Source organism: Xiphias gladius, chromosome 5 (assembly GCF_016859285.1).
Source record: "Xiphias gladius isolate SHS-SW01 ecotype Sanya breed wild chromosome 5, ASM1685928v1, whole genome shotgun sequence".
NCBI classification, from domain to species: domain Eukaryota; kingdom Metazoa; phylum Chordata; class Actinopteri; order Istiophoriformes; family Xiphiidae; genus Xiphias; species Xiphias gladius.
In genome coordinates this window covers 21,294,016-21,312,607 of record NC_053404.1, presented here as the reverse complement: position 1 = coordinate 21,312,607, position 18,592 = coordinate 21,294,016, and the positions used below count along the sequence as shown (strand labels likewise).

The 18,592-nt window shown below is 43.1% G+C and overlaps 2 protein-coding genes across 3 annotated transcripts; one reads left to right on the top strand and one right to left on the bottom strand.

Annotated features, from left to right (window-relative positions):
• Window positions 1-1,551: 1,551 nt before the first annotated feature.
• On the bottom strand, window positions 1,552-5,280 carry LOC120790183 (diamine acetyltransferase 1-like). The gene is made up of 6 exons (XM_040127532.1): window positions 5,011-5,280; window positions 3,576-3,627; window positions 3,415-3,495; window positions 2,511-2,612; window positions 2,386-2,426; window positions 1,552-2,088 (listed from the first exon to the last, which is right to left on the bottom strand). Exons 1-6 carry the CDS (start codon window positions 5,071-5,073, stop codon window positions 1,912-1,914), a joined length of 516 nt encoding a protein of 171 aa, XP_039983466.1. The 5' UTR covers window positions 5,074-5,280; the 3' UTR covers window positions 1,552-1,911.
• Window positions 5,281-7,086: 1,806 nt separating this feature from the next.
• On the top strand, window positions 7,087-17,653 carry acot9.1 (acyl-CoA thioesterase 9, tandem duplicate 1). Of its 2 annotated transcripts, XM_040127388.1 has the most exons (16): window positions 7,087-7,275; window positions 8,779-8,873; window positions 9,547-9,573; window positions 10,330-10,375; window positions 11,173-11,343; window positions 11,487-11,524; window positions 11,608-11,691; window positions 12,533-12,636; window positions 12,749-12,822; window positions 13,020-13,087; window positions 13,169-13,280; window positions 13,970-14,060; window positions 14,672-14,757; window positions 14,859-14,946; window positions 15,609-15,759; window positions 16,919-17,653. In XM_040127388.1, exons 1-16 carry the CDS (start codon window positions 7,262-7,264, stop codon window positions 16,972-16,974), a joined length of 1,305 nt encoding a protein of 434 aa, XP_039983322.1. In that variant the 5' UTR covers window positions 7,087-7,261; the 3' UTR covers window positions 16,975-17,653. The 2 variants fall into 2 exon arrangements, with proteins under 2 accessions (XP_039983322.1, XP_039983323.1); XM_040127389.1 differs by lacking the exon at window positions 9,547-9,573.
• Window positions 17,654-18,592: the final 939 nt, after the last annotated feature.

Below are 18,592 nucleotides of genomic sequence, written 5' to 3'. Positions count from 1 at the left end.
CCTGTGACCTTTGACCACCGAATTCTCGTCAGTCCGTCCTTGATTTCAGGTGAACGTTTTTTTTTTTTTTTTTTTTCCTCCTTTTTTGCCAATATGAAGAAATTCCCTCACGCCGTTCACGCTGTGGCCGACGACAGGAAAACAGAAGGTGAATCCGTCTGAGGTGAAGTTAAAGAAGTGAGGAGGTAGACCGCCGATAAAACCGTTGCCCTGCTTTTCCGGTGGAAAACCCGTTTGTGGAGCTGCGCGCCGCTGTAACCGTGGATCTGAAACGGTGAGCTCCTAATCATGTAAATGCCAGGGAACAAAAGCCTCAGGGTTGTAGCTACTCTTGCCTTCGTACAGCTGCTGTTGAGCCACTGCAGACCCCCTTTACAACGTGGCTATTCACGGAGTTACGTTTGTTTTTTTCGTCTACTGCGTTGGACTGCGACGTGCCTGCAAGTTAGGAGCCACAGCCGGGCAGCAGAGTGTAAACGTCAAGCGCTGAAACTACTTCCAAGAGCATAAAAACTAAATTAGAGCGTTTTGAGGTACAAGGACAACTGGAGTAGTAAGTTCAGTGAGTTGAAGGCAGTTTTACACTAATCTACTATGGTATTTTTAGGGCTACAAACGATGCATTCATGGAAACACATAATTTAAGGGTAGAAGTTATTAACGTGAGGCAAAGAATTACCATTTGTGTGTAAAATGATCCAAATCTCACCCTTGGCATCTGCCAGGTTTTTAGGGAATTACACTCGCTGACCTGGAGGTTCTCTTTTTTTTTTTTAACCTCAGCTCACCTGGTGAATGTTTAACCAGACCGGGAGTTTAATAACTCAAAATAAACAAGACCCGCAGGAGAGATCAAAGGTTAAGGATGTATGGCTATCATGTCCTAATCTACCATCAATGTGACCAGCCAGTAACAGCTAACACGAAAACTCTGACCCTGACAACTCGGGTGAACTCCTCGAACTCCTTTAATGGTGCTGCGGCTCCATCTTGCATAAAGCCACTGTCACCGAGGTCAGGCCATTACGAAAATAAGACAGGCTGAGTCAATCGCGTCGACTGCGACGACATGTTAGTCCCGAGGGGCTTCACAGGAACTTTTGACTGGAAGCTGAAAACTTCCAAGAAACCACATCCAGATCTTCTACCGAGTAAAGGGCTAATAAATCACTGATAATACTTCATTTTAGCAAACTGCTATGAGCCATTAAACCAAGATAAAACATCCACATCTTCAGTTCCATGATGACCGGACAAACTCCATCTGCAGAGGAAAACTGATGTGACTGAAATCTCCAGACCTCGAGTTTGTTTTGTCTTTTATGGTGACCATGTACAGCTGTTGTCCAAGCACCAAGCGTGGACTTTGAAACAGTGCCAGGTCTGCATATTAAAGAGACTGCCGATTGAACCATGCATCATGTCAGGCCCTGAGGCCTGTGGGCAGAATCTGAGATTGGCTGGATTGAGTCCAGATGAAACAATCTGAGCAGAAGCCGGGTTACGTCGTTAGCCCCTCGTACAAAGTGAGCAGAAGCATGAGGCAGTGGCTGGTGTGATTCAGTTGTTGTTTTATTGCAAACTTAAGTGATGACGACTCTTCCTGCACATAGAATGCACCAGAACTAACAAAGAGTGGTCACTGAAAGCTCAGATTAAATGTAAGTGATTCAGAGTAACATATTAGAAATGATCAAAAGTGACTAAGCAACAGATAAAAGACTCAGTCAGACTAAACTACATACAGTCATATTACTGTGATAGATTTCCCCTTTTTAAAAGCTGAACTTCTGGGAGTCATCCCTCGTCTGAACGCGGAGAAAAAGCCGAGGAGTCGGACACGGAGGCCAGGGTCTCCTTTCCTTCCTCCTCCTCCTCCTCCTCCTCCTCCTCCGCTCTGCCGGACCTCCGTCATTCCTCAGCTGGAGTGGCCATCTTGACGAGGCTGTCCTTGTCGAACCTGAACAGCCTCCAGCCCTCCTCCTGAGAGAGGTCCTCAGCACCGCGGCGCTTGTAGAACTGGACGGACGGCTCGTTGTTCTCCGCCACCACAAACATCATGCCCGTGCAGCGCGTCTTCATCGCCAGCTGGAAGAGGGACGACAGAGTTAAAAGACTTAGCACTGCACCTGCATCAAGTTGGGAAACTGAACTGGACTGAAATAAGTTGATAGAAAGCAAAATGAAAAATGGGCCGACATATTTAGATGCAGTAGGGATGTAGAACAGATGATCAAATCAATTCTCAGCAGATTAAGACACGTGGACGAGTCGCTGAGCCCCCACAGCAAATGAAATACTAAAACATACCTTAGCATTAAGAAGAAAAAAAACCAAAACACACATTTATATATATTTCTCCTTAGTAACAGTAAACATACTCACATCACTGAGGTGCCGCAGGGTCTCCGAGCCAATGCCCAGCCCTAGGAAGGGGGAAGAGAGCTTTTTAATAAAGAAGTTGCTCAGAGGTCATTAACTTTGGACTCGGACAGACGAGCTGTTTTTACCTCTGTACTCATCCATCACGTAGAACTCCTCCAGGTAGAGCTGTTTGCCAACCCAGGGGTCGTAAGTGAAGTAGTACATGGCAAATCCCACCACCTTCGGATCTAAAGGGAGACGAAGGAACGTGAAACTATTTTTGGAATAGTTCAATATTTTACTTGAAAATTTGAAAAATCCACATTTACTGTACACGTATTATATAAAACTTCTGTGTATATTTTCGTTTGCCTAATACCCCTGCCTAATATGCTGCCAGAAACAGCTCCGACCCGCCGAGGTACGGACGCTGCGAGACCTCTGAAGGTGTCCTGGAGGCGATCTGGCGCTAGGACGTTAGCAGCAGATCCTTTAGGTCCTGTAAACTGCGACCTGGAGATGCGGACCGGACTTGTTCCACCAGCCCTGCCGTTTCTGAGCTGCCTGGACCTTGTCGACGACGCTCAGGTCCTTACACCTGCACATTATTATGCATGGTACATACACATAGCTACCTGTGTCTACATCATTATGAGAACTTACGAGTAACTGCGCTACCTCAAGTCAGGGTTGTACTGTACTGTATTTAATGTTCGTATTTAGTTTGAGTTTGTTTTTTTTAATGCATTTCGTTTTAAATTAGTTCTCTATCTGTTTCCTACCTCTTTAGCCTATTTCGTGTTCTGCTGCTGTGACGCATGAATAAATAATTTGAATAATTTCTTGCCAAATCCTTGTTTAATAAGCGCCGTGATTACTGGGGAATGTGCTCTGAAAATTATCGTTGGTTAAAAAGAAAAAAAGAAACGGTTTACTGGTGAAATAACTGGAGATTAAGGCCGAGAGATAAACTGAAATGGAGAAGCAGGGAATGTTCTCTTGTGTGGTTTTTTTTTGTCTTCTTCTAAGAGGAAGTGGGGTGTTTCTCACCATCACTGCTGTTCTCTCCTTGGATCTCAGCTATGATGCAATGGTAAAACGGGGTGTCACCGAATCCATCCTCAAGGAGTTCTGCGAGGAGACGAAATGTTTGTGCAAAAAGAAGAAGAGGAATACCGGCAATTGGTGCATATAAATAGATAATCGCTCACCTTTTTCAGTCAGCGTCACCTGGTGCTCCATCTCTTCGTATTTTGCAAGTTCCTGTGACAAGAAAAAACAAAACAAAAAAAACAATATTTACGTTTAGTGCTGAAGCGACAAGTCGATCAATCGATTAGTCCATCAACACCGTTACCAAACAAATGCGGGATTTTTGCCGTCGATAACGACACTTGACAGTTTGGAAGAACCTGAGATACATACGCGGCTGAAAATTCATGTTTATGCAAAAATATTTTCATAGAGGATCCTCTAAATGCCTTTTTAAAAAGGTGAAGCACTGAGCGAGAGATTTTTCCACCTGAAAAATAAACCTCTCACTGCCCTCCGGTGCACAAGCTATGAAATGGTGACACAGTTATTCCAACCCCGAGCATTTATCAACTGTTCATACACCAGTTATGGATGCTTCACAAAAGCAGAGGTCATGGTTGCTGACCTATACATCGACAGTTGCTGTCAACAGTGTGAGCTGATACCAATATATCGGCGATGATTCTGAGATGAACGGTATTTATGATCATTTATCAAGGAAAAATGCCAAATAAATAGATAAAATGCCAGTTTCAGCCTCTCAAATGTGAGGATTACCCGCTTTTCTCCATTTTGTAGCATTTTAACTGGAGTTTTGGACTAATGGTCACACTAGGTCATTTCTCAAGCAAAATAACCAAATGCTCTATGTAGTTTAAAACTCCTGTGTGAGGATTTGCTGCTTTTTTTTGTTCTTATCTCAGTGTTTCTCAACCTGAGGGTCGAGACAACTTAAATGGTCGAAAGTTTTAAAAGGTTCACAAGATGTTTAGTGGAATATATACATAGGAAAAAAAAAAGTTCTATGGTTTTTTTGTGAAAGATCTGTTGTTTTAAAGATTTAGTAAAGGAAATGTAATAGCTTTTAAAGCATTAGCTGAGGAATCTGCAGATACCCTGACTTTTTTACCATTTTACAGGCTAAACCACCAACAGATTAACCGAAGTGATTATGAAAACGCTCATCGGGTGCAGACGCAGCCGCGTTGTTGTTGTTGTCGTCAGGTCAGCGGTTGCACAACTTTAATAACATTTAATCGGTGGGGAAACCTTCGGAGGGACATAATCCCGACGACAGACGGGCCATATTTGGAAAACAGTCGGTCGTGAGACGCCCGGGTGTAAACAAAAGCCGCCGACGCCGATCTCACGCTCGGGGACATCCTCCGGACGTTCGCCACCTGCCGCTTCGTCACCATTACGCGATGCAATTGGTCGTTCAAGGCCTCGTCCGCTTTTGTGGGTCAATGTCGTCGGAACTGGTCGGGGCTGACTAACGGGGAACTCGGTTCCCGCCGGGCTGACCGTTATGCCGAATCCATATCGAATACTATCACGTTAAGTGGATTTCTGACCACATTATCTGGACTGCGTCGCTCCCCGTGGGCCTACCTTCACCAGTCGTAATATATCAGAGACGTCCCTTGGTTCAGCCTTTCGCAATTTATACTCCATTTTCTTCTTTTACTCTTTTTTCCTTTCGTTAGAAGTCCTCGGTATGTGAAGTGAAAGATTAGATGCTTCTTCATTCGCTTCAGAGTGGCTTTTCCCCCACAGTCAGCCTCTGGTCCGGACGCGTTCGTCGAGACAAGAACATCCAGTACGGGTCGCCCCTCGGCTGGGTCGCTGCCGTTGAACTAACGCCTCTTTTGTTTACATCGAGGTATTTATACCCGGCTCGCGCCCGAGTGCGGTTGGTTGGGTCGTAGCGGTTCTCACATTTCCGACGAATCAGCGACAGCCTCCCGTGGTGGGGTTTTTTTTTTTTTATTTCTTAACCAATCAGGGGGCAGAGAGAGGTCGAACCTGAAAGTGTTTTTGACTCTTGTTTTTGATGGCGAGGCCAGAAGTAGGGCAGAGTATTTCCTACCTAGCAATTCCGCATCGTGGAGTCACTCCGTTTACAGCAAAGGTTTTCTGCATACGTGTTTTCGCCCTCGAGTAGTTAAAATACCAGCCGTGGATAAGCAGCAAGCACTCGAATAGAAAAAAAACAAAAAAAACAAAACACCCTTTCTAAGTGCTCCCTTTAACTGTCAAGAGGAAATGTTATAGAAGGTTGTAGGTACTGCGAGGAGCGGGGGAGAAAGTGCTCAGATCCTTTACTTAAGTAAAGAGTACTAATACCACACTTCAAAAAAAACAAAACAAAACAAAAAAACTCTGTCACAAGGAAAAGTTCTGCGCTCAAGATGTTACTCGAGTCAAGGCGTCTAAGTATAATCAAGAAAATGCACTTAAAGTATTAAAAGTATAAGTGGTCAATGCAGAAAACTGGGCCCCGAGACTATTACACATTATATCATTGAGCACTAGTCCGGGTCCAAAGACACTGGATCCCTAATGCAAACAGTAGCTGCCTTTGTTCGGTCCTCCCTGCCTGGTGCAGGCACGCACCTTTCCGCACCTCCAGGTGGGCGGTGCGGGCTTTTCTGTCAGAAATCCGTAGCCTCCAAAACCAGACTTGATGAACCCTTCCAGAACCACAACCACGACTCTTTGCCTAAACTATCAAAATCACAAAATACCGAAGCGGTGCGTGACCCAGTTCATACACAAGTATTACAGCTAAACTTTCTGGTCAGGAGCCACTGGAAAATGTCAAACCTTGTGTAAATACTACGGAGGCAGCATTTTTGGGTTGGGGTCACAGTCAGAATATATAAGCCGGCGTAAGGCCTGGTTGTGCCCCTTCCAATTCCGCGTTTCGAACAAGATCGGAGAAATTCATTTTAAAACTGTGTAACACAGTAATTTCCAAATCTTCTCGACATAGATGTTAAATACACCTTTTGCGACGCTGAGCGAGAAACAATCATGCACTCATTTTGTCGCTGCCCCTCCTCACCTGTGTTCTTCGGAGAGACATAGAAAAGTTTCTGTGGAACAACGTTGGACACTATAACAATTACACCTAAAGACATTATTACTAAATTCGAATGTAATAAGAAACCTTTGGGATACAGGATCAATCTTGTACCTTTGGTTGGTAAATTTCACAGACATAAGGCGAGATTTTCTAAGTCCTTCCCAAGCCTTTATATTTTACCTGTTAAATTCAATTTGTACAGACAGTATATAGACAAACCCTTATGACAAACCAAAAAAGTGAACGCACAGTTATATTTTAAAGATTTATTTTCAGTGGTCTCTGATCAAGGTATATTGACTTTTTTTGATGTTTTTAGCACTTTTTTTATTGGTACTATATTTCTTAATTTCATTCGTTTATCTTTTCATGTTTCATTTGATTGATATATTTTTTTTTTCTCTTCACACATTTGATTCTGCAAAATTTATCAGAACGATCATTTTACGTTCAGCCGGATGTCTGTAAGTTCATTTTGTTCAATAAAGGAAAAAAAAAAATAAACAACTGCCAATTAAGGAGAACTTCCTGACAGGCTGTGCCCAGGGTGTCAGCGCGCCACGTGACGGAACGGGGCGTCTTACGTCATTAGGAAGTGGGCGGGGCTGAAAAAGATAACACGGAAGCCCCTTGTCTCCTTTTTTTCTGACTGCTTGGCAACGCGCCGCTCTGTCGAAATCTGTCGTCCTTCTCCTTTTTTTTTTTTTCTTTAAACCCGCTCACCTGCTCTGTTTGGACACCTGAGCCTTGAACTCGGTCACCCCGGACCCTACAATGATCTCCCCGCGGTCAGTGCGATTAAAAGCATGGTCAAAGTCTGCGCTAACTGTTAGCATGCCTGCCACTCCAGCTAATCAATGCTAGAAATGCCGAACGGCCCTGTAACGCACCTGTACCAGTGATTTTTTTTGTTTTGTTTGTTTTCCTGGTGCTCTACCTTCAGTGCTGTTTAATGGCTTTTGTACTGCGTGAATGAAGACATCAGCTCCACCGGGGAATAGTTAACCGGGCCCAAGCAGGGTGGGGATTCATTGTATACACAGAGGGTGTGTCGCGTTCACACCACCGCCACAAAAAGCACCCGAGGTCCTGTGAGCTCCGTCAACGACAAACCGTACTGACGTATTTCACCAAGCGGGAATGCGTTTGTCATTTCAGTGTTACGGTACCGCCCAGTTATTGTGGCAGGTTCGACTCAGTCGTATACGTTGGGGCAGTGTAAGCGGTGAAAGTACATTTCGTTGAGTACAATTATTGATGCTGCAGTTTTTACCCATCTGCATTTATCTGACAGCCTTGGTTAATTTTCAGATCGAGATTCTCCAATAAAATAAATATGCGAGGAGCTCATAAATGATGATGTTATGCTTTACTAGGCACTAGGTATTAAGTACCTAAAATTGGCTACACATAGACATTTCCAACATTAACTAATAATATCCAAAAAAACCCATGTATTATTAACAATATAATCCGGAATGGCTGTTTCTGCATAATGAATAATTTTACTTTTGATTCTTTAAGTACATTTTGTTGGTAATACTTTTACTTTTTTTTTAACTTCAGTAAAGGATCTGAATACTGAAGCTCTTGTTGATTAATGTAGATTTTACATATTGTAGAATGTAATTTGTAGCTCCAGCTCTTAGATGAGTGCCCTGGAGTAATAAGTAAAATATCTTTCTCTGAAAAGAGGGCTTATAATACATTTTGTCATTTTACTGTAAACCTGTCAATAGTAAAAAAAAAAAAAATCTTAACGTACGAGAGCAACGTCTGAAAGTAATCCAGCTTAGTAGTGCAGTCGCAACTGCCAAAAACAACTGCGCCCTATTGCATTAAATGAAGACATGTTCTGTGGTTTCATTAAGCAAGTGCGGTCAAGATGAAAAGTAAAGGGAAATGTTGTAAAGTAACAAATATAATGGTGAGTAAAAGTCTCACACAATGGAAATACAGTGAATGTCACCACATTAGGTAAAAGTCTGTTTCACTTTCCTCCCGTGTTAATAACGGAGCGAGTTGGAGCCGATGCTTTGAAAAACGAAGTCGCTGCAGAGAACTGAAGCACCACGACTTTGACACAATGCAGCCAGCAGTGAGACTGTGTCTGTCTGTCTGTCTGCCTTCCTGCTCAGCTGTTCACTGTGGATTACAGACAGATCTGATGCCTTTAAACAGGAGGATGCATGTGGCTGTAACTGGACTCCCTGATCTAAAGGTCACCTTGGGGTTTGTGTGTTTGTTTAGTTTAGTTTTGTTTTTTTGTCATGTCCTCGCTTGGGCTACAGGTTCCTGCTGCTCCGGTCGGCTGCGTCCTTGACGACCAGGTCGCTCTGCACAGGTGGGATGTCGAAGCAGGGCAGGGCGCCAGACATGGCTGAGGGTAAGATGGCAACCACGCCTCCTGTTTGACTCGACTGACCCTTACGTGGTTTAAACATGAATCTGTTCCAGACGCATTGGGCTGCATTCAGGTGTTTGTCTCATACTTGTTCACTTGACTTTTCAAGTGAACAAGTCTTTTAAGGTGATTGAACACATTTTTAGGGTTCCTGCCTGACAACACTCACCGTTTTTTGTTTTTCAGGGCTGCAGGCAGGGACTTTAGTCCCAACTCCCTCATAAACTTTATGCTAAACGTTCTAATTATTATTTTTTTTCTTATTTTGTACACATTTACTCGTAAACTGTAAACTTTGCCTCCATCAAGGTTGAAGGTTCAATTCATACATCAATAAAATCACAGAAATTACATCGTCCCTATCCCGGTCAACCAACGCTGATTACAGAACATACGAAATAAATACTTTCAGAATAAAAAAAAAAAAGATTAAAAACAACATCAAACATTATCTGCTAATAAAGAGTGTTTAAAGATGTGGTTTGACGGCAATTTTAAAGCCTTGTATCACACAGCCAGGTGTGATTTCTGGTGCTTTACACAAAGGAATGTAGTGAATGGTGCCATATCTAATTTTCGGTTGTTCTCCCCATACATCCAGCCTTGTCCCCCGTCCTTTCAACTTACAACTCATGTTTTTTTTTTTTCTCCACAGGAAATCCACTTTTACACGTGTCAAATGGTGTGTGTTGGTAAACCAAGACAAATCCTAGCCACCTAATCCACCGACTAATTCTCCTCTGCTTTGCTCAAATTGCACCTCAATTCTCCTTTGCATGTTTCCCCACTGACTGATCAGCCACGCTCTTTTACCTGAAGCACACCCTCTTTCCCGTACAGCGGCTTTTACTGTGCACCTGTTCTGCCCCTTGGTGGATCTGGATTTAATGTTGAAGCCGGCTGGATTTCTCTCGCTGCTTGGAGGACGAACAAACCCTCCGGCAGCGTTCGTTGATGGCCCCTGTTAACCTTTCTTCTTCTTCCCTCTCTGCCACTGAGCTTTAGTATTTTGTTACAGCTGGTTCCTGCGTGATAGTTGTGTCCGTCTGACTGCTTCGTTTCCCTGCGTTGTCTGATGTTGTCTCGCTGTTTGGGCCTCAATGTGCTGCAGCCTTCAGACAAAAAGCGAGAAGATTTTACACTTTAAGTTGTTTTCAGGTCCCTGCTCTTTGGCGAGAGCGGTAATTTAAGCTTGATTACTTAAAACCTACGAGGAGGAGAGAGATGTAGTGCATTGCAGCATGTGGCGTCATCCAAGAGATATTTAGTGACTGCGCTGCAAAATGCAAACTGTTTGTTTCTGAAGGCTGCCGCTGTAAAGAGTCTCTTCTGACCGAGACAATGTGAAACACGCAGCCTGGAACTTGTGGTGCTTTCACTGCGCTACCATACACACAGAGACACACAAGTTCTGACTGATACTTCTTTGGTTTTTCAGTGCGGAACAGGCTGAGAGAAATCGTGGGAGCTTCCACTAACTGGAGGTACTGAATCAGGACAACATAATATTACTTGAGCTGTTTTGTTTCATCTGGTTTTGGCGGGTTACCGAGGTTGTTGAGCGCGTGGGATTTTGTTATCGTGTCTACCGACTAGGGCTGGAATGATGCCTTTTATGATACTTTCTCCAACACTTTACTTTGAGCAATATTAACATATTTTTTTGTATAATTTTTTTTTTTCATATAAAATAGGAAGTCAGAAGCCAAAAGAAGCCACATGCTCATGTTTATGTTTGTTTTCTTGTAGTTACATTTTTTGATCTACAGGATACACATTAATTTGTTGTTCTGAATATACAGCTGTGTGGCAAGTAATAAAAATTATACATCACAAAAAATGAGTCTTCAAAACAGGAACTATCTGATTAAAAAAAATAAAAGTGAACAGGATTATGAATCTGTACTTGATGCGACTCGGACTTACTCACTGTATTTCAGTTATTAAACTCAATATTTCAAAAGAAAGTGAAAGGTAAAAATCTAGAAAGACTAAAGGACCTTTGCACTACTTGCACATTGCATATTTACACCAGTAAAAAACATATTTATCACTGTTAAATCTTAAAATTTTACCCTCAATATTTCAGTTTTTCTAATCCTTATTTAGTATGTTAGGGGCTTTTTTTTTTTTTTTTATTTTAGCCTGCCACATCACATTTCACTACACTTACTGAGAAAAGAGAGAAAAAAAGGAAACGGATATTCACCAGCAACAAATCTGGGGAGAGTAACTCCAGGGTTTTATGTGCAGTTAATCCAATTTCCACTCTTCTCCGCAGCGACCACCAGCAGGCCATGTCGAAGCGAGGGTCGCTGTCATCCATGTTGGCAAAGTCTCAGCACGACCTTCCGGCGAAGACCATGAAGGACAGCTACCTGGAGGTTCACCTGCCTCTGGGCTCCGAGCCCCAGCTCAGAGAGAAATACCTGACCTTCCACAAAAGTGTCAGGTAGAAACACCCACGCAGCAATACCCATGTGTGGGATAAGGGCAAGCTGAGGCTCCGGCCACTATCTCCACTCACATTAGAGACACATAAGCATGACAGAGGATTCCCGGCTGCCTCTAACTCACCTTCCTTCCCCCTTCCAGGTTTGGTAGAATCCTGGAGGACTTGGACAGTTTAGCAGGTATCGTATCATAATCAGAGACTACCATCATACTCAGTCGGACACAAAACACCAGTGCAACGTCTTTCCGTTTCTCTCCTCAGTCCTCATATCTTACTCTCACACCTATAACCCGGCACTGGAGAGGTCCCCTCTGTCTATTGTCACCGCCCTGGTGGACAAAATTGGTAAGAGTCGCTCACGTTTGGTGCAGGATGGCACCACAGTTTGTTTTGTTTGGGCCTGAAAACTTCTAGGTTGTCAGTTTGGCTCTCAGAAGCCACTAGGGTTGCACCTAACGATTATCTATCTATCCATCTATTTATTATTTTCTGGTCTATAAAATGTCAGAACATGGTAAAAATAAGGCAAAGTGACGTCCTCACACGTCTTGTTTTGTCCGACCAACATGTAAAACCAACAGATACTCACTTTAGTATAACGGAAGACAAAGAAAGCCTCCTGTGTCATGGGTCAGTTCCTGTAGTTGATTCTAGTCCTGAGACAATCAGTCAGTTTTGATTTTGTTTGACTCACAACTCATTTCAAGCAGCTTTATTAAATGGCTGCTTTTCTACGTTTTATATCATTGTGAAGTGAATATTTTGGGGGTTTTGGACTCTCGAAGACATTTGAGGATGTCCACTTCCGGCTCTAGGAAATTGTGAAAGACATTTCCGCAATTTTCTGACATTTTGGAGACAAAACTGAAAATTGGAAAATAGAAAATCCACAGCTTAACAATGAGAGTAATCATTTGGTGGAGCCCCGGTTGGTTTAACAGACACCGCAGCTCTCTGGAGAGGAGACAGACTGAGGCATCGGGCGTCTCTGTGCTTTATTGTGGAACCGCAGCAGCTCAGATGACATTGATCTCATCGGTCCAGACCTCAAACCTCTACAAACATGCTCGTTCAAATGTGTCTTTGTCAGTGGTCAGGTTTGAGTTGCAGTTCTCATTTTGTTGAGATCTTTACTTCCTCCTTAAAGACGTATGAATGTTTGGTTTTTTTTGCTTCCGTCGGTCAGACATGAGGAAGCACATCATCTCTCCCGACTGCGACATCAAGTTCACTGGTCATGTGACGTGGGTGGGAAAGACGTCTATCGAAGCCAAGATGCACGTGTCCCAGGTAGACGCACCTACCTGCCTGCTTGAGCACACTCAGACACACACGGCATGTACGTTATGCATTTATTCCACGCATGAATAGTCCTGTAAAGGGACTCTGTCTCTTCCTCCAGTACCTTGATGGAGCTTATGCCCCAATCCTGGACGCTACGTTTGTCATGGTGGCCCGGGACCCAGAGAACAAGAGGTAAGAACCCTCAGCGCGGCCTCCGCAAGAATCTCGGTTGGTTTTCCGCTTGCTGTTGAGTGCGATACATACACTCGTGGTTCGGGGAACGTTATCGCTGCCACTGAGCTCCAGTCTCAGTGTGCTGAGTTTAGATTCTTTCATGTTGCCCTAATCCTCCGTGCTGCTGTTTGTTTTTCTGTCCCGCTTTATTTCAGGGCAGCGTTTGTGAATCCACTGAAGCCAGACGGACCGGAGGAGGAGAAAATCTTCCAGGAGGGAGAAGGTACGGCAGGATTTTCAGATGATATGATGTTAGCCCTTCTTTCTACGCCTTTTCCCTGCATTGTGTGGTTGTGCTTTCCAGCTAATAAATCCCGCCGTGTGGAGCTGAGTACCGCGTCATTGCTGAAGGTGGCTCCCACAGATGAGGAGAGGAAGATCGTACACAGTCTGTTCCTCAACACCCTGGATACAAAGTACGACCGAGATCCAAAGTATACGTGCACTCGACAAGAGTTTAGTAAAATACGGTCACCCTAACTTGGGTCGAGCTTTCCTTGCTTTCCTAAATTACGGTTTGGTGACGGAAAGGTCTCGAAGGTCAGGAAATAGTCTCAGTGCGGAGTAAGCTTCAACCGAAGCTTGGGAACAAAATCCAGAATAGTTTTTCTTTTTTTTTTAAGTTTACCAAAAATCAAACTCTTCACCTGCTGCTGTTTCAGACATTGAGAGGGAGACTTTTCAGATTTTCTGGCTCTGGGAGCGTCTGAGCTGAACCCAGAAACTTAATCACAGCGATTTATTTCCAGAAATTTGAGCTACTAATATTCGGGTTTGCGAGTTGAGGTCATTAAAGGCCTCTTAGCTGTAAACGTCCTGATTTTTCTAACCAGCATAAAAGCTTTTTTTATTTTACACAATCTCAGGATGTGGGGGCAGACGTGATTGTCGTTTTACATTGATTGTGTAGCTGCAAGTTCCACATCTCCTCTGTGGACACACGATGCTCAGCGCGCCGTTTTTGTCGCTCTGCTCACTATTGAATGATCTCGATCTTGCTTTTCTTGCTGAGGGCGTCAGTGGTTTCGATGGCCACGAATTAGAAAGTAACTTAGACAGTATATTGATTATGTAATGATGCGCCTCTGTGTGTCTGCTCCTCCAGGACGGTCAGTTTCCGCGGCAGAATTCTGCCTCCAAACTCAGTGTGGATGGAAGACGCCAAACTGAAAGGACTGGAGATCTGCCACCCTCAGGTGAGAGGGAGGAACAGCGGGAGGTACAAAGTAAAGACAGCGAGGACGTTTGAGGCTTGATGTTTCAGCGCTAACCTTAATTTTAAGATGGGATTTTCAGAAAGTAATTAGACCCAGCGCTATCGGGTTGTTTTTTTTGTTTTTTGTTTTTCCCACACTCGATGCAAACCATTAAGGCTGAGGAATCGGTCAGTTGGATAGTTGATCAAGAGGAAAATAATGGACAACTATCTTGATAATTGATTAATGGTTCAAATGACTTTTTTATGCAAAAATGGCGAAACAAATCTCAAACATTCTCTGGTTCTGGCCTGTCAAATGTGAGGATTTGTTTCTTTTTTCTGTTTTCACCTGATTGAAAACTGAATATCTTGAGATTTTCGACCGTTGGTCAAAGAAACCAAGACGTCAGAGAACGCCAGCTGCGATGCGCCTTCTTTCGTTACTTCGTTACCTGCCGTTCGCCTTCAACTCCACCTCGTCTTTTAGAATGGAAAACGGAGGCCCGAGGCTTATGATGTAGTTTACCCCTCTAACCCATGCGTGTGATTGACGGTATAAACAGGTTGCGGAGCTTAAATAGATTTTGTCTGTGTATTTGATTTGACCAGGAGAGGAACATCTTCAACAGGATATTTGGAGGTTTTCTGATGAGGAAAGCCTATGAGCTGGGCTGGGCCAACGCCTGCTCCTACGGGTGAGAGATTTTGAGAAAGATCCTTAATGCTCGAAGTGAAGATATTTGTTCGGTGCTGAATCATAAACTGTGATCGCCATCTTTCCCCTGGTGTGCTGCAGGGGATGCCGACCAAGCCTGGTGGCTGTTGATGATATCCTCTTCCAGAAACCTGTGGAGATCGGCTCCTTGCTGCTGCTCTCATCGCAGGTCAGAGAGTGCGTGTGTGTTTGGTGTGTGTGTGAGGAGTGGATCGGAGGTCGAATGCCGAGACTTAGAGCTTTCGAGCGACGTATAATTTGTCGAGGTTGTGTGAAGACTGAGCCCGGTGCAGACCAAAACACACCCGAAGTAGCGCTACCAGGGTCAAGGTGTCCCACGGGTGGGACGGTGTGTTTTAAAGGGTTAAACGCTGACGGGTGGACGTAGTAAACCTATCCATTCAGTCATTTTCCTGCCACGTACTCGGGGTGGGGTCGCGCTGGTAGTTCAGACCTCGCTCTCCCCGGCAACGTTTTCAGCTTCTCCCCGGGGATCTTGAGGCGTTCCCCCGAGGCCAGATGAGACGTACTGTAGATCTCTCCAGCCTGCTCTGGGTCGAACTCACCCTGTTGCAGATATTTATTCCTTTATGCTTCAGGCTAATGAACGTGGCTAGTCAGCCCAGAATAAATAGTTTTCGGCACACTGAAGGCTGAAGTGTGTGTGTGTGTGTGTGTGTGTGTGTGTGTGTGTGTGTGTGTGTGTGTGTGTGTGTGTGTGTGTGTGTGTGTGTGTGTGTGTGTGTGTGTGCTTCTGTGCCTCCAGGCTGTTTTTTTTTTTTTTTTTTTTTGTCCCCCCCCGCAGCTTGTGAACGTCTGTTTGTGTTCCAGGTGTGTTACACGCAGGGGAAGTACATCCAGGTCAGAGTTCACACCGAGGTGTTCGACCCGCTGACCCGCAACCACAACACCACCAACGTCTTCCACTTCACCTTCGCTTCAGACCTTGATGTCCCCAACATCATCCCAAAGACATATGGAGGTGAGCTGACACACACACACACACGCACACACACACAGTACGTACATTGACCTGTGTTCATTCCCCAAAGCCTTACATCCACCCTAACCGTAACCACGAATGGTCTGGCCCTAGCCTTGACCTAAACCTAACCTTACACCGAGCCTCCACCCTAAAATTGAACGATTTGTTATTAGCAATACACCATCTCCCCGCGGCACACACAGAGGGACAAGAAGATTGTCTGTTTTTTTTGTTTTGTTGTACCCAACCAGAGACCCACATTACCTGGGACCCAGTAGTCAAACTGGAGGAAGTGTGGACCAGCACTGGTCGACCATGGCCGCATATTTTGCTTTCGGCCACATGTTCGACCTTCTTGGGAGAAAGTGGGACGTCTAGTGTCAGTGCTACTGTGTTTTAGTATTGATCTTTTAGTTCTCCCTCTGTACTCTGGAGCTGTGCTCTTGCGGCCGCCTGCTTGTCTGACACGCTCCCAGTCTGTGAACAAGGAGGCCTTTCAGGTCCTCGGGTCCTTAGTGTTTTGGTAGTTTCAAAGTGCAGGACAGAAACTTGTGCAGCTTTGGGGTTTTTAAGCTCCGAGCTGTTGGATCAGTCTTACATCTTAAAACGTAAACTTAAAACCAACATCTTTGGTCTGGCGTTTGATTATAACGTTGCAGGTATATTTTATGTTTATTTATTTTATTTGTCTTTTATCTATTTACCTAGTTTTTACTTTACTTTATTTTATTCTATTTTGTTGTTTTACTGATGCCTTTTTATAAGTTCAGTTTCTCATGTGCATCGGTCTCAACATGTCTTTCTGTTTGCATTTGTCTTAACATCAGCTTGTCCGTCACCTGTAAAGCACCTAAAAATTGCACAAAAGGTGCAGATAAAAAATGCATATTAAGAGAAATACGAGCTTCAGGGAAACCCTCACTGTTAACGTGCAACAGTCTGTGGAGGAGATGATCTAAACCCTTCATCTACACGAATACAAGGATGAAAAATACTGGTTGAAACACACCCATTAAAGGTCTTTTCTGTTGCCATTTTTCTTACTTAGGAGGCAACTTGTTAAATTCAAAATTCTATAACAATGAGATTAAACAAATGTTGTATTGCTTTTACCATCCGAAACATTTGATGCTGGTGTTTTGTGTTTATCCGACAGAGTCGATGTTGTACCTGGATGGAAAGAGACACTTTAACCAAACTGTGGAAAACTGAGAGAGCAAATCTACTTCCTGCTAAAGCCTTTCAGCATCTGACCAATGAGGTCTAAGAGTGTGTCTGTCTGTCTGTCTGTCTGTCTGTCTCTGTGTGTGTGTGTGTGTATATACAGTTAATACATTTTACATCATTTTATATCACGTCTTGCTCATTTTTCACAACACGCATGGTGACTATGTTTGATTCCTGTTATGGTTCCTGTCAATTTGTTCTGGTGGTTTACATTTTTATGTTTATGTTTGATCCACTACAGAAGAAACAGAAAGACACTTTTTTTTTTTTTTAACCTCATTTTTATTTTATTTACTCTTTGTTTCACACTCGTGACCAGAGTTACAAAGAACATGCAGTTTGTCTGACAACCAGTCGGCGTTTACAGCGTCTCTGCAGTGATATCTGACTGAAGAAAGCGAAGCAAAACTTTCATTTTCTGGCCTTTTCGTAACCTCATATATTCCTGATTCACTACGTGCATGGCTTTGTGTTACAGTATGTTACATTTTTTATATTCCACTGTCACTTATACGCACAGAACTCCTTTACTTCGCTTTATTTGTGTTGAATGGGAAGGTTTGTCCTGAATGTGTCAGACTGCTGCAACAAGAATGATGGTGTCATATTTTTGGCCTCAAGTTACTGAAATGCAATAAATGAATTCTTATTTATCGTGACTTTACAGGTGTCGCTGTGTCTGTGTCTTCATTATGTTCTAATACAAGGGATTTTTGGAGGGTGAATGTTATAAAACGTAAAGGGCTGTTGTTTTTATTATTATTATTATTATCATTATCATCATTATTATCATTGATCGATGCAACCAACGCAGACTTTTTAATGGCCTGAGAAAAGAGAAGAAAAACTTGTGCTGTTTGCTTTCCATAATATTCACAAATTTAAAGGCAAATTTGAAGATTTTTTACCTTCTAAATTAAAGTACACAGTACAGACGAATGCCATATACACAGATGCAGATTTTCAGGTACCAAAGCTCTATTTCCCATTTTGTTAAAGGAATTTGAACTTGACGTCTTCAGGCCTCAAAAACTTGAAAAACTAATCTGCCTGCAAAACTTGTTCCTATAATTAGTCTAAATTAAAAATCCCATCAGTTTTTGTTTTTTTTCTCTCTGTCTGCAGCCGGTCTTCTTAGTATCACTTGTGCGGTTTGGTTCTCATAATTTTCACTATTTTAAATGCAAACATTTTTACCTTGTAAATTGAATTGTGCAGTGCAGCCAAATGCCATAAACATAAACGCACATTTTCAGGTACCAGGCCTTTATTTTCTGTTTTGTTGAAGGAATTAAAACGTGACGTTAAAACCACTGATTTTTCTCTTAACAAAAATATCTTTATTCTCTAATCTGCCTGTAAAATTTACAATTTCTTCCTTTAATTAGCATAAATTACCAATCATCCCGCTTTTTATCTACACTGCTTCTATCCACACTTTGAATAATTTGGATTCACTGCTGGCTTTAATTAAATAGTTCTAGATTTTCAGTGTTTTTAATGCAGCCCTTTTAAAAAAAAAATTATCATTAAATAAAATTTTAACTTGTGGAAAAAAGCGAAGGTTTATTTCATGCAACTATAAAAGCTTCGCGGAACCAAT

Coding starts and splice junctions, on each gene's coding strand:
- LOC120790183 (XM_040127532.1), bottom strand. CDS start 5,073: ATGGAGTATAAATTGCGAAAGGCTGAACCAAGGGACGTCTCTGATATA. Junction 3,496..3,575: donor GGTGACGCTGACTGAAAAAG/GTGAGCGATTAT, acceptor GTCTCCTCGCAG/AACTCCTTGAGGATGGATTC. Junction 2,089..2,385: donor CCCTGCGGCACCTCAGTGAT/GTGAGTATGTTT, acceptor TCCCTCTTCCAG/CTGGCGATGAAGACGCGCTG.
- acot9.1 (XM_040127388.1), top strand. Junction 13,281..13,969: donor CTCAACACCCTGGATACAAA/GTACGACCGAGA, acceptor CTGCTCCTCCAG/GACGGTCAGTTTCCGCGGCA. Junction 14,947..15,608: donor TGCTGCTGCTCTCATCGCAG/GTCAGAGAGTGC, acceptor TTTGTGTTCCAG/GTGTGTTACACGCAGGGGAA.